This window comes from Phoca vitulina, unplaced genomic scaffold, assembly GCF_004348235.1.
Source record: "Phoca vitulina isolate PV1807 unplaced genomic scaffold, GSC_HSeal_1.0 scaffold10, whole genome shotgun sequence".
NCBI classification, from domain to species: Eukaryota; Metazoa; Chordata; class Mammalia; order Carnivora; family Phocidae; genus Phoca; species Phoca vitulina.
The window spans coordinates 32469812-32483707 of NW_022589713.1; the positions used below are offsets into that span (position 1 = coordinate 32469812).

Here is a 13896-nt window from a genome sequence, read left to right on the forward strand (position 1 = left end):
AGAAGAAAGAAAAGAAAGAAAGAAAGAAGAAAGAAAAGAAAAGAAAAGAAAAAGAAAGGAAGGAAGGAAGGAAGGAAGAAATCTGAAAACATGCTTGCCTATTTGACTTAATTTCTAGGAACAAAATAAAAATATAATTGTGGAATGTTTCTCTTAGTATGGCCATTTTAAATTTACCATCATTGGGTAATGCTAGGAGGAGGCTGGAATTGATCCAACTAACTTAAAATATATACAGAAATACTATGCAACTTCCAAGAGATTTTTCTGTCTTGCAGAATCCAATACCTCCTTAAAAATGAGCTGGTATTAGCCTTTTACAAGAAAGAAAAGTAAAATAGACAGCTTTTGCATTGTGCTCAAAAATACAGCAAAAACTTCTTTGAATATTTGTAGATGCTCTGCTACTTTGGGCACATTGATGAAATTTAGTACTGGTCACAGTAATAGTGAGATCTGAAAAAATATATAATGATACTAACTATAGGACCTTTTTTTTTTAGGTTCCTCATGATTATTAACATAAAATGATAACAACGTACTTTCTGTCATTGTAAGTCAAGATTGGTATTTGCTATTTAATGTACACAAATAGTTAAACTCTGAGAAAACAGTGTTGGTATTGAAAGAAAAAGTCAAGTCAAGAAGAAATGGAGCTGAATTTAGGGGCAAAATGATGAACTCAGCTTGAGATGACAATGGGAATACCAGTAGAAATGACAGGAAATGATGCCCTATAGAGATAGTAAATGTCTCACTGGCATGAAAACTAGTTATAAATCATATGTAAACAAATGAATGTATGATATCATTTCTATTCCTTGGCCGTATGATTTTTTTATGTGATTTGTAAAAGAGAACGAGACATATGTAGTAAAGGCAGCATAATGTTCAATGAAAAGATATTTTTAACGGAGAGTTAAGTTCTCAAAATTGTTTATGGGATCACTTTCTTACTTGAACAGAAGGCAAAAGAAGAGCTACAAACAGCATGACACATGAGGTTGGGATTATCCTATTAAAATCACAGCCACTTGGCTAGCTCTAACAAACATCTTCTTTGGGGACATTTCCAAAGTTATCTTGGAAAGTATTCACAGTTGAACTCTGACAACTTGTTTCATTTTCTGAAAAATTTCAGGAACTAATAAAGTAAGAGCTAAATAAACCTTTACTAGACTATTGGAAGAGCATGATCTCTTTCTTTGAAACACAGGCCTGGTAATTTTCTTTTAGAGCAAGCTACGTTTACGGTTTTCCACAAAAATATGCCAAGCCATCCTCAAACTAACCTCCCAATGACTTCCAAACTACTTTAGTATGTGGACACATATTATAGTCCCATACACACACAGCCATATTCACGGAATCAGCACCATGATTCTAGTTCCAGACACAGTCAGTATTGTTCAGTGCTTGGCAGTATCCTAAAGGACATACTTTACTGTATTCACTATACACATTATGACAATCAACCAAATTTCAATAATTTATTACCATCATTTTTACTAGACTCTACTCATGCTTCCATACGAGCCAACTTCCAAGATCCAATGCTGTTTAATAACCAAAGCAATGACATGAAGTCTTAAAAATTCTTTCCAAATGAACAAATACCAATGCCCTTGTATGCCCTGTTCACTGTAGGGGGCATGAGAGGCACGTTATGTTGACATACGTTGTCTCACTGTGTGTCCCTCTGTTCATCTCACGCTTTAAGCGTTAGAAACAAAGAAATAACACTTTGACTTTAATGTTTTGACTCTTTAGTAGGAATTCATGAAATAGAAATGAATAACTGTGTATTTCTATGAGACTCTGATAATCAGGGTGATGACTCAGTTGGCACATTTCTGTTTCCATCAGGTCATAAAAATTGAGAGCCTTCTAATATTATTTGATTATGCTGCCCCTCTAGAGATCACTAGCTATTATTACCTTAAACCTTTTATTATTCTGAAACACACAATGTCAGTTATCAAAATATTGCATTTGATTTATAAAGATGAGAAAAAAAACCACTGCAGTCTTTTGCTGTTCAAAACAAAACTCATTGACATTGCATCACAAACACATTTGGGAAAGTAGTTAAGTTGCCAGGTTTCAAATTATCAAAGGGATGGAGTAAAAACAAATTCATTGAATAACACAGAATTTCCAAACTCAGCTAATGGACAAGATGATTCATTGCTCTGATGTGGCAAGACAAAATGGAAAGCCAACGACTGGGAAAGCACAAAAATGCAGAGACTGGAAACTTTCAAACTTGGGCATGGAAAGCAAGCAATTTGCTATAATCAGAATGTAATAGGCAGCATTAATTTATAGGAAGATGCCTTTTGGAGTACCAAATTAGCCTAATCAATTTAGAAACTTATTAATGGTCCTGACAATTTTCCTTAAGGACCACATCAAGGTATATAACATAACTGTTAAAGTCACTTTATCATTTGCATAAAATTAGTTTAGCTTCACATCAAATCTGAGTATGGTTATAAAACCTATCTTGGAATACATTGCAGAGCAATTTTCAAATTAAAGTTTCATTAGTACTCCCTTAATACTGTCATTTATTGATTGTTCTCATCTCCATTCCAGTCATATACTATCATTGTCCCCGGTAATTCATTCCAATGTATGATAGACTTAACAGAAGCTATTTCCCTGCATATGTGAAAAGAAAAAGAAACTATTCAGGGTAGCACAGAGAACACCAAGCTTTGAGTCAGACATGGTGAGTTCATGATCCAACTTTGCTACCTCCAAGTTACTTGGCCTTGTAAAATCACTTGAACTTTTGTTTCCTTATCTTAAAAAAATGTGATTGTGGTTAATGGTAAAACCTACCCCCCTAATTTGTGGGAAGAAACAAATGAGAAAATACAGATGTCATTTCTGTATTCTGTGAAACAGAATTTAGTATGACATAAGATTTTAGTATGTGCATTAATAGGAAAAGAAGTCTTGCTCTAAATGGACACAGAGATGTGAATCCCATCATTTGTAATGGCAACCTTTTCTACCCTGAATAATATTTAGTTTTTCTCAAACTTTCTTATGCATGCTAAAACATCCTAATTAGGTAAACTTTTACTTTGTTAAAGGCAATCTCTTAAGGAAGAAAATTCTTTCTTCTAACTTCCTCAGATTTCTGAATGGCTCCTCTTCAACTTTTGAAAATTTAAATTAAGAAATCATGTTCTAATTTATGATCTAAAAAGAGAAAACATTTTTTAAAGTTCTGGTAACATCTCTTCAGGTTAACTTGTTATGTTTTTTTATTTATAAAGAGTCAAGGAAGTATGCATTGGCATCAGACATAATTTATGATTAATAAATAATTAAGAGTTATGCCACTAATTAATAAGGAATTTTTACAAATACAGAGTGCTCACCAAAATCCATAGGAACTGAAAAATGTACTTTGAAAGCAATTTCCTAAAGTCAAACTCTTCTTTATGAGGTACTAAAAAACTTTATTCAACCTACTAAAGCCATTAATTAACCAATAACTGAGCTGTATCCACCACAGAATGGAATTTAATTATTCATTCAACAATGTTTGGGGATACCTACTTTGTTCAAGGCACTTTCAAGCATTACAAGAGGTAGAAAGATTAATACAACATGGTCCCTGTCATAATGGAATTATTCTCTATGAGACTGTAGCTATCATTATTTAGATTATTGATGATTAGGGAGGCCTGTGAAGAGCTGTGAAGAATTGTCAAGGGAAATCCAAATTAGTTCACTGTATCCTACTTATTAATTCTAGGCAAATATGGACTTACCAGCAGCTCATACCCTCTCCTTCCTAGAAGGTATCCATTTTCTCAGGTTCCCCAAGGATCAAGCTGACTCCAGTTTTTAACTCATCAAAAAGAGTATCAGCACTAAGAATTTGTCTAAGAAAGTGGGCTCAAGCTCACTGCCATGGAACTATAGCTAAAAGTGTCATTAAAGGGAGCAAAACTTATAAAGCATTGTCTAAGGGATACATGGCTTTCCCATTCCTGTAGAAACCTTGAAATGTTTAAAGTTAAGCCAAACCAAAGGTAATCCAAAGTTAAGCATCCAGTAACTAAATTGCTCCGTACTTTGTAAGAAAGATTCCTATGAAAGTCTCTGCTACATTAACAACACAGATGTTGTTTACTGCACCATTCAATTCCCCTTTCATGAAGACTCATGGGAAAAATTCCCTCCAGTCTCAGTCCTAGGAATGATCTTTTTCTCCTGAACAACAGAGTTCTGATGGTGTCTGTGTCAATGGATCTGATTGTTGTTTAAAAACTTACGGCCCAATTTATGGACCAAGTCCTCCAAGTGGAAAAACCCTTAGAACATAGCTTGGAGCATTTCTTTACTTACCTCACCTACTTCTAAGGAAATTTCTCTTTGTCATGTGCTTCTGAATAACAAATTGATTTTTAAATTTTTTAAGTGTAATTCAAATACAGAGAAGTACATAAATCATATGTACAACTTGATGAATTTTTACAAGTGAATTAGTTCATGTAATCAACACTCAGATCAGGAAACAAAACATTTTCAGCACCTTGCCCCCTTCTGCCCTGATAACTCTGATGTATTCATAAGTTAGCTTAATTTTGAACTTTGTGTGAATAGAATCAGGCTTTTTGGACTTTCTGGCCTTTGTTGATCAACATTACATTTGTGAGATTATTCGTATTTTAGTCTGCAATTATAGTCTATTCCTTCTCATTCTAGTCCCTTATTTTGTAAATTTAATTTAGCAATATTTCACATTGTTTTTAAAACATCTCAAACCCATTACAAAAAAGGTAAAGAAGGGACATTGTTTTCTTAAACATGATACCAGAAGCTCAGGCAACAAAAGAAAAAATGAAAAATTGCACTTTGAAAAATTTTTAATTGGCATATCAAAAAACACTGTCAACAGAGTAAAAAGGCAACCCAGAGAATGGGAAAAACTTGCAAATCCTATATCAAACAAGGGATTAATCAGAATATAGAGAGAACTTTTTTTTTTAAGATTTATTTGAGAGAGAGAGCACGAGCAGAAGGGACAGAAAGAGAGGGAGAGAGAATCTCAAGCCGACTCTGCACTGAGCATGGACCCTGATGAGGGGCTCAATCTCATAACCCTGAGATCACGACCTGAGCCAAAGCCAAGAGTTGTATGCTTAACCGACGTGCCATCCAGGCACCCTTATACAGAGAACTTTTAAAACTCACCAAGAACAACAAAACAAGCAATCTAATTGAAAAATGGGCAAAGGACTTAAAAGACATTTTTCCAAAGAAGATATACAAACGGTTAATATACAAACCACACAAAAAGATATTCAATACACTAACCATTAGGGAAATGCAAATGAAAACATACCACCTCATATCTACTACAATGGCTACCATTAAAACAATAGGAAGGAAGGAAGGAAGGAAGGAAGGACAGAAAATGAGTTTTGGCAAGGATCAGAGAAACTTGAACCCTTGTGCACTGGGAATGGAAAATGGTACAGCCACTAAGGAAAACATTATGGCAGTTCCTCAAAAAATTAAAAATAGAATTACTATATGATCCAGGAATTCTACTTCTGGGTAGCAGCCTGAAAGAAATGTTTGTACATCCATGTTCATAGCAGCATTATTCACAATAGGTATAATGTGAAGCAACCCAAGTGCCCATCAATAGATGAATGGATAAACAAAATGTAATATATACATATAATAGGACAGAAATATTCTAATATATGCTACTACCTGGATGACCCTTAAGGTCATTACGCTAAGTGAAATAAACCAGTCACAAAAAAGACAAATACTAAATGATTCCACTTGTATGAGGTACTCACAGTAGTCAAAAACTTACAGACCGAGAGTAGAATGATGGTTGTCAGGGGATAGGAGGAAAGGGCACGTGGAGTTATTGTTTAAAGGGGTAGAGTTTTAGTTTTGCAAGAAGAAGAGAGTTCTGGATATAAGTGGTGGTGATGGTTGCACAACTCTATGAATGTACTTAATGCCACTCAACTGTGCACTTAAAATTGGTTTAGATGGCAACTTTTTATGTTTTGTTTTTTATTATGATTAATTTTCTTTAAAAAGGTAAAGAATAGGGGCACCTGTGGGTGGCTCAGTCTGTTAAGCGTCGGCTTTTGGCTCAGGTCATGATCCCAGGGTCCTGGGATCGAGCCCTGCATCGGGCTCCCCTCAGCGGGAAGCCTGCTTCTCCCTCTCCCACTCTCCCTGCTTGTGCTCACTTTCTCTCTCTGTCTCTCTCTGTCAAATAAATAATAAAATCTTTTAAAAAAAGGTAAAGAATAAGTAATTAAATAATGTCAATTCACTAAGGCCAGAAAATCAACTAATACCTTTTAGAAAAAAATATAAAATATAACAATTCTAGAAGAAAATCTCTTAACTTTTCAGCTAAACCCAAGTCCAATTAACCATAATATCTTATTAGTTGATATTTCTAGTTAATTATGTGGTTGACAAAATTCTGTTTATATTGTTAAAAGTGCATTTTTATTTATTTTGTTAAATTTGTTCCTGATTTTTTCATTTTATTTTATGGCATATATAGTACAACCAGAAGGAACTGAGTTAAAAGTTGTCCTGTCCTAGCTATGTATATGTGTATTTCTTAGCCTAGTTCCTTATCTCTAATGTGAGTTTAATAGCATTTCTTTGCTCCTAAAATCTTGATCTTAAACATAAGAAGGCAATCGTACTTCATAAAAGTACTAGTTAAAAGGTAGTAGTTGTCTAGCTATTTTTTTAATACACTAAATGCTCCATGAGTCCAGGGCCTTGCTTTTCCTGTCAACATTGATATCCCCAGCATCAGTACTCTATCAGCACATAGTAACCACTCATCAAATATTTACTGACTGCATTATGTTGAAGTGAGCAGAAAATAATTAACTGCCCTGAAGTCTTTGATCTAAAAATCTGGTCAAAATTTGAACATAAATTAAGACAACGTGCTTCAGAAACATATGGAATTTCTGATCCTTTCTACATTTTCCATAATTTAGTTATGTTGGTTCTGCCATCTTTTCGTACATCTAGCACAGTATAAGAATATGAGGATGATGATTATAGTAAGGCAAAATAATGTACACCCAACCCTCCCACTCCCCACTCCAGCCCCTCAGATCCTAACACCTAGAACCTATAATGTCACCTTATTGGGAAAATAATCATTGCAAATGTGATTAAGCTAAGGAGCTTAAAATAAGAAATTATTCTGAATTACCAGGATAGACCCCAAATGCAATCACAAATGTCCTTATAAAAGAAAAGCAGAGGGAAATTCTTCTCACAGAGGAGAAGGCAATGGGAAGACAAAGGCGTGATGTGACCACAAACCAAGGAATGCCAACAGCCACCCAAGCTGCAAGAAGCTTCTCCCCTAGAGCCTCTCCCCTAGAGCCTCTCCCCTAGAGCCTCTCCCCTAGAGCCTCTCCCCTGGAGCCTCCTGATGGTGCACACCTTTGCTGATACATTGATTTCGGCCTGGTGATACTGATGCCAGATTTCTGACCTCCAGAATTGTGAGAGAACACATTTCAGTGTTTTAACCCACCAAGTTTGTAGCAATCTGGTGCACTAACTACAGACAACTAATATATGACAATGATTAAAAATAGCTAATATCTATGGCATATTCACGTTGTACTAGACACTATTTGAAACACTTTACGCATATCATCTTAAGTCTTCAACCTGTGAAATAAGTCACTTAGTACCACCATTTTATAGATAAGGCAGAAATGTATGGTAAGTTGACTAAACTCTCACAGCTTGTAAGGAACAGAACAAGGATTCGAACACAGGCATTCTAGTTCTTGAGTTCACATTCTTAAATGCTACATCATGTTAAATGACTATTTTGTCTCTATAACTTTAACGCCAAATTGTACGATGAATGTAAAATTTTAACTAGCTGAGAACTCAATCCAGTACCTGAAATCTTTTTTCTTTAAATTCTAGGTATTCTGGATAGATTTGGTACACTGAGACCAACTCATAAAAGTTGTTCTCAACAAAATAGTTTTTTTTTTTTTTAAAGATTTTTTTTTTTTTAATTTATTTATTTGAGAGAGAGAGAATGAGAGAGAGCAAGCACATGAGAGGGTGGAGGGTCAGAGGGAGAAGCAGACTCCCTGCCGAGCAGGGAGCCTGATGCGGGACTCGATCCAGGGACTCCAGGATCATGACCTGAGCCGAAGGCAGTCGCTTAACCAACTGAGCCACCCAGGCGCCCAACAAAATAGTTTTAAAATCTAGATTTTTCAGGATGCCTTCTGGAGTTTCAAATGTATTCCTCTAAGTAAAATAAAAATAATATAGAAACATTTCATTAATTTTTCTTTCATTTCAGTTGAGAGATTGTTAAAGGAGAAACAAATCTCTAATAATTTTTAATAATAAATTATACAAACAGCAGTGATTAACTCTTTAGATATAAAAAAGGACACATTACAAGATCACAAAAAAATTTAACAGAGAAAGTCTGACCCCATGTTATGAGAAATCCTTAGTTAAATCCTCAAATGGACCTCCCTAACAGTGTACTGTATTAGTATTTGTTCTTCTCATGGTGACAGATAGGTCTACTGGGTAATCAAGATATGCCAAGATTAGTACTGTTTGCTAGAAGATGGGCTACGTAACTACATGGATGCAAAGTAAGAACTCTCCTTTAATGTAAACCTCTCACTAAAAGACCAGTTTACGAATGTTGCATGTTTGCCTGCTTTGGTACATATAATTCCAGATCAGGGAGAACTGCCCCTCTGTGTTTCAAGTAAGGCAAAAAATGAAACATATGGTTGGATGACACTGCAGACAAAGTAATAAAGTCATTAAATGGTCTAGAGTTCCCCATTGCCACTCTAAAGATTTTATTTTATTTATTTGACAAAGAGATACAGTGAGAGAGGGAACACAAGCAGGGGGAGTGGGAGAGGGAGAAGCAGGCTTCCCGCTGAGCAGGGAGCCCGACGCGGGGCTCCGCCGGGGCTCGACGCAGGGCTCGACGCAGGGCTCGACCCCAGGACTCTGGGATCATGACCTAAGCCGAAGGCAGACACTTAACAACTGAGCCACCGAGGCGCCCCGACCCTGTTGCCACTCTAGAATGCTGTACTAGTATTCTCTACCAGTTCATCAGTAGGTTAAGGAATAAGATACTTTTTGAATCCCATGCTCAATCTGGGCAAACACTCAAAGTGGTACAGAACTATCTGGATATGATTAAAATCACATTTAAAATGGGATAAAGACTTCGTGAAGAAATTTGATTCATCTCTGCCTCTCAATATCCTTAAAGTTCTCTGTCATTGAACTTTATTTTTTAAGTTAAGGCTGGGTCAATCCAGAAAGGGGAGTTATTGCTAATTTTAGCAGGCCCTAGAATATATAAATTAACACATTTTTAATGTACTGTAATTTTTTAAATGATCTCTAATGTGTTATTCACTTGTCCGAAAGATTAATTACACTAATGAATTTCAGGCACATAACTCCATTTGAGCTGATCTAGGTTCCCTAAGAGGCTACTGAAGTGCTTGTTTGATGTTCAACTCACGGGCTTTATCTTATTCAAACTCTTTCTTTAGAGCACTTGTCAAAAAACTAAGGAGTCTCACCTACCTTGAGTTCTAAGCTCTTGAAACATTAAAAAAAAATTGTTCCCCCATATTAGTTTCTTCAGTTGTGATATCAATGTGACTCAGATGCTTATCGAGTTTAAATAATTTTCCAGAGATCTGGCTGTTCAAATCACCAAATAATATCAAATAAACTAATAGTCCTATTGTGCAAATATGAAACTTGAAAAAATTTGTAAAACACAGAACATATGTTCATGTGATTATAAGGTTAACCCACTTACAAGATACTCCTCATAAAGTATTTTGCAATTCAACAATTCATATTCAAAATTAGTTTCAATACTTCATTACTAAGGTTAAACATGTTAACCACTATAACAACCTCATTATCTACTTCCAAAAAATAAAACCTCTAGGCAAGTTATTACTACACTATTTTTTATATTCCTGCTAAAACCCATATATATTCAGAAATGTATTGTTTATGGTAGGCAAAATGTGATTTTTTTAAGGCTTCGAATATATCAAGAGAAAGGACACAAATTTATATTTCATGCAATGCTAAGTTACTACCAGAAAATACAATTTAACCCTAAAACAAAAGAAATCATGGGAATAACCACTAGTTTACTAGAATAGAGAAATGTAGTTTTATTTGAAAACAACAAGATACTACTCAAGTGCAATGAAACATAGTAAAGTAGCTTAACTTCTCAAAGATTCTCTATTTTCCAAAGCTGTTCCCACATCTGGGGTGTGAGTATCATTAGTATGCCAATGGATTTATATACTTTTATCTGATAATTCCATTCATGTGCAGGCAAATCAGATCTATGACTTAACATATATCACTATTCCCCAGATAAGCATAATTACAGCTTGTGAAGAAATACGACATATGCATCTTATTTGTTGTTCTTGCTCTTAGTTATAAAACCTCAAAATCTTTAGACAAGCACGAACATAAATTATCTGAAGAACTCATCACTAATGAATTTATAAAGTTGGAGATTACAAGAAAAGAGTGGAAGTCGGGTACCCAACAACCTGCATACACTTTGCAGGAAGAAATGCAACATCTTAATTAAATTTCAGATAAAATAAGGCCTCAATTGGATGTGAATCTTTTAGCTGAAGTTGTTACCAGAGATGAGACACTATGTTTTGTTGAATTGCAAACATTTTTCATTACTGAACTTTTGATGCACCTAGTAAATAGCAAATCACAGCAGGGGGTGTAATTGTTTTGAAAATACTGTTGAAAATAGAAAGGAAATTTTCAAACAAGCTGCTAGTATCTCTTAATAGAAATTCAACATCTTGTTAAGATCTGAGCATTAATTATAAGCTGGCTAAAATATAAGAGTGTCCAGGTAGACCTCAGGATAACTCTAGAGAGTCATACAAACGTGATGTTAGCACCAGGTATGTTTGATGTTATAAATCACACATTGTTAAGAGAAAGGCTAGACTATACTACTATTGATTTACAATAAAGGGGCTCAAAGAAGGAACACTGTCAAGGGAAACACCAAGACCTCAGCATTTAGCTCTCTCTAGAGATGGCAGACCAAATTACATAAATGCCACATAATTTTCATTTGTTTGAAGTCTAAGTTCGACATTTCTGTTAAACATTTTAAATAGTTGTGAAGAAATCAACCTATGATGTGGTCATTGTCGTACTAATTTTTCATGGGGTTGAGAACTCAAGTAGTACTCCCACTTTTCAAGTGAGGTTAACAAGATTGTGTAGTGGCTAAAGGATCTAATTTTGGAGTCCAGCAATCTTGGGTTCTAAAACATTAACTGGAAATTTTCCACAATTTACATGTCTAAGCCTCCTTTTTCCTTATCGACAAAATGGAGATGTAAGGATGTTGCCTTCTTGGGGATGTTATGCATTTACAGGAGCTGTAAAGCCCTTAATATGTTGCTTAGTGTGCAGTGAATGGGAAAAAAAATGTTTGATGTCATTATTACTATTGTTCTTGTTGTTGTCAAATGACCCCAAAGGTCCTTCAGCCACTTTGTCACAGAACAAAAACAGTCCAGACATCCTATATTTTGGCCTAGTTTCCTTTTTCCTAACATAGCAAGCTCCCAGCACTTTGTTTACTGGAATCTAAGATAATACATTAACTCAAGATGTTTGCCCATTCCCCCAGTCTATGTTTTAGCTCCATGGATAGAGTGCTCAAGTTAATTTCCGAGGAACATCTGGAAGGAAATGTGAAGAAATTGCAGCAAACCCCAGACACGCTGTGCTGCATCAATCTACATAATTTGAAATGACCCATATTTGCCTTTCATGCTTACAGACCAGAGATTATAGTGACTAGATTACCCAGTACAGGGCAAAAGTGACATGAAAACCCAGAGGGAAATAAGCCTTTCCAGTTGGTTTCAGAGAACACAGTGAACCAGAATTGACTGGACATGAAAATCACTTTTAACAGACAACTAGCAAACAGCCTCAAGAGAAGAGAGAGAAATTTCCCCCATGACATCCCAAGAAAGCACCACAGGACTGTCATAAAAAAGCACTAGCTCCAGGGTCCTTAGTTACACCTACAGAACACAAAGTAGTCTTCGAAGTCAGTTCAAGATTCCAGAATTTGGGGTGCTCAAACACCCACGAACATCACATCCTTGTTACTTTAGCTGCAGCTCAAGCTAAAGCAGACAAACATCATCTACAGAAATACGTGATGCAGACAAGTGTGAACTGTAAGGGGGGACAGAGGGAATTGAGCATTTCACAAGGGGCGATACTGTATTGGGCGAGGCAGTTTTCCTCTGACCCCAATTTGCACCCACAATAAAACTTCTCCCTACATGCAAGAAGTCACAAGGTACTCTCACCCTGTGCTCTCTCTTCGAACTCAGTCCCCTGGACCAGGAAGGCAATCAGATCCCAGATCCTGGGACACTGATTTACCCTTAACCTCCCAACTCCACCCTAAATGTTAAAATTATTCCCCTGGAGGAAAGCTTCCTATAACACAGTAGCTCCCCACACTGCGCGCAAATCCTGTGCATCCTGAAGATCTTGAAAAGAAACAAAAAAAAGGAAAGAAAAAAAGAAAGACGAAGAAGGGAGAAAATAAAAAGAACAGACAATCATGAAGCTGGCCCGCTGTGCTTTCTTATCCCAACAACTTCGCCAGGTTTCCCGAGGAGGGAGCGCGCCCCCCCCCCCCCCCCCCCCCCCAAAAGGAGACAGGCCCACCTCCGGGGGCCCGGCCCCCGCCCCCAGCCAGAGCCTGGCTGACCCCGTCGCCCCCCGCCGCTGCTTCCTCTGCCCCTGGTTTCAGTCAGCAGGAGCCCCTCAAGCTCTGCGCTCCACACTCGGCCCCCACATCTACCTCACCTCTCTGCTGGGCGCTGAGCGGAAGAGGCATGGGGGCAGACTGACGGTATGGGGTACACGGGAAAGGGGGACGTCCCGGGTGTGGACACTGCAAATGCCCATTCCGTGCACCTCACCTCACCTCTCGCGGGGGCACAAGCCCAGCACCCGTGCCCAGCACCCCAGCCAACTCCGCCACCCGAACCGAAACACCCCTTTTGCGCTCAACTTACCGTGGCTGGGCTGAGCTTTCGTCGCCCCCGGCAGCTTTTCTCTCCTTCCTCCCGCCGAGCCCTTCATCCTCCTGCTGGCGGCGGCTCGGCGCCCTGGCCCTGGCATCGGGAGGAGCAGGGGCGGCCGCCCGGGCTGGCTGGCCCCGGGGGCGCACAACTGCCCGCCTGCAGCTTCGGTGGTGATAGTCACCACGAGGCGAGGCGCGAGCGGCTGCCGCGGAGAATATCCCTGAAGCAAGCGCCACGCGTGTTGTCCCTCAGGCGCGGGCTGGAGGCGGCTGTCAGCGTGCCTCTGCTTCCACCGCACCCGGTGGCGCTCCGCACACGTCCGGAGCCCGAGCCAGCCTCAGGTGCATCCAGCTGGGGAGAGGTGCAAGCTGGCGCGGAGGGAGGGGCCGGCCCGGGGGTGCCCGGGAAAAGAAAGAAGACTGAGGAGAGAGAAAGAAACCGAGAGGCGAGGAACTAGCTTTAATGGTATGAGTGGGTCCTGGGTGTTAAGGGGAAATGCGAGGAAGGGAAATGCATCCAGAAACTAGAGGTATTACAAATGAGCTCGTTGAGCTGCTTCGGGAGGCTCAGGAAAGGGGCTTTCCTTTTGCGCTTAGGTCCTTTATCCTCCTGGGTTGCTAACTGTTATACCTGAAAACAAACCCACCTCCACCCCTCACTCACCCCCTCCCCCCCCTTTTTTAACAGGGAA

At 38.3% G+C, this 13896-nt stretch overlaps 1 protein-coding gene across 1 annotated transcript in view; it reads right to left on the reverse strand.

Annotated features, from left to right (window-relative positions):
- ZNF385D (zinc finger protein 385D) overlaps positions 1 to 13606 on the reverse strand; it is an 886773-nt gene extending 873167 nt beyond the window's left edge. Inside the window, exon 1 of the mRNA XM_032408786.1 lies at positions 13197 to 13606. Coding sequence (XP_032264677.1) covers positions 13197 to 13302 — 106 coding nt within the window. The 5' untranslated portion in view covers positions 13303 to 13606. The remainder of the gene's footprint in view (positions 1 to 13196) is intronic.
- Positions 13607 to 13896: the final 290 nt, after the last annotated feature.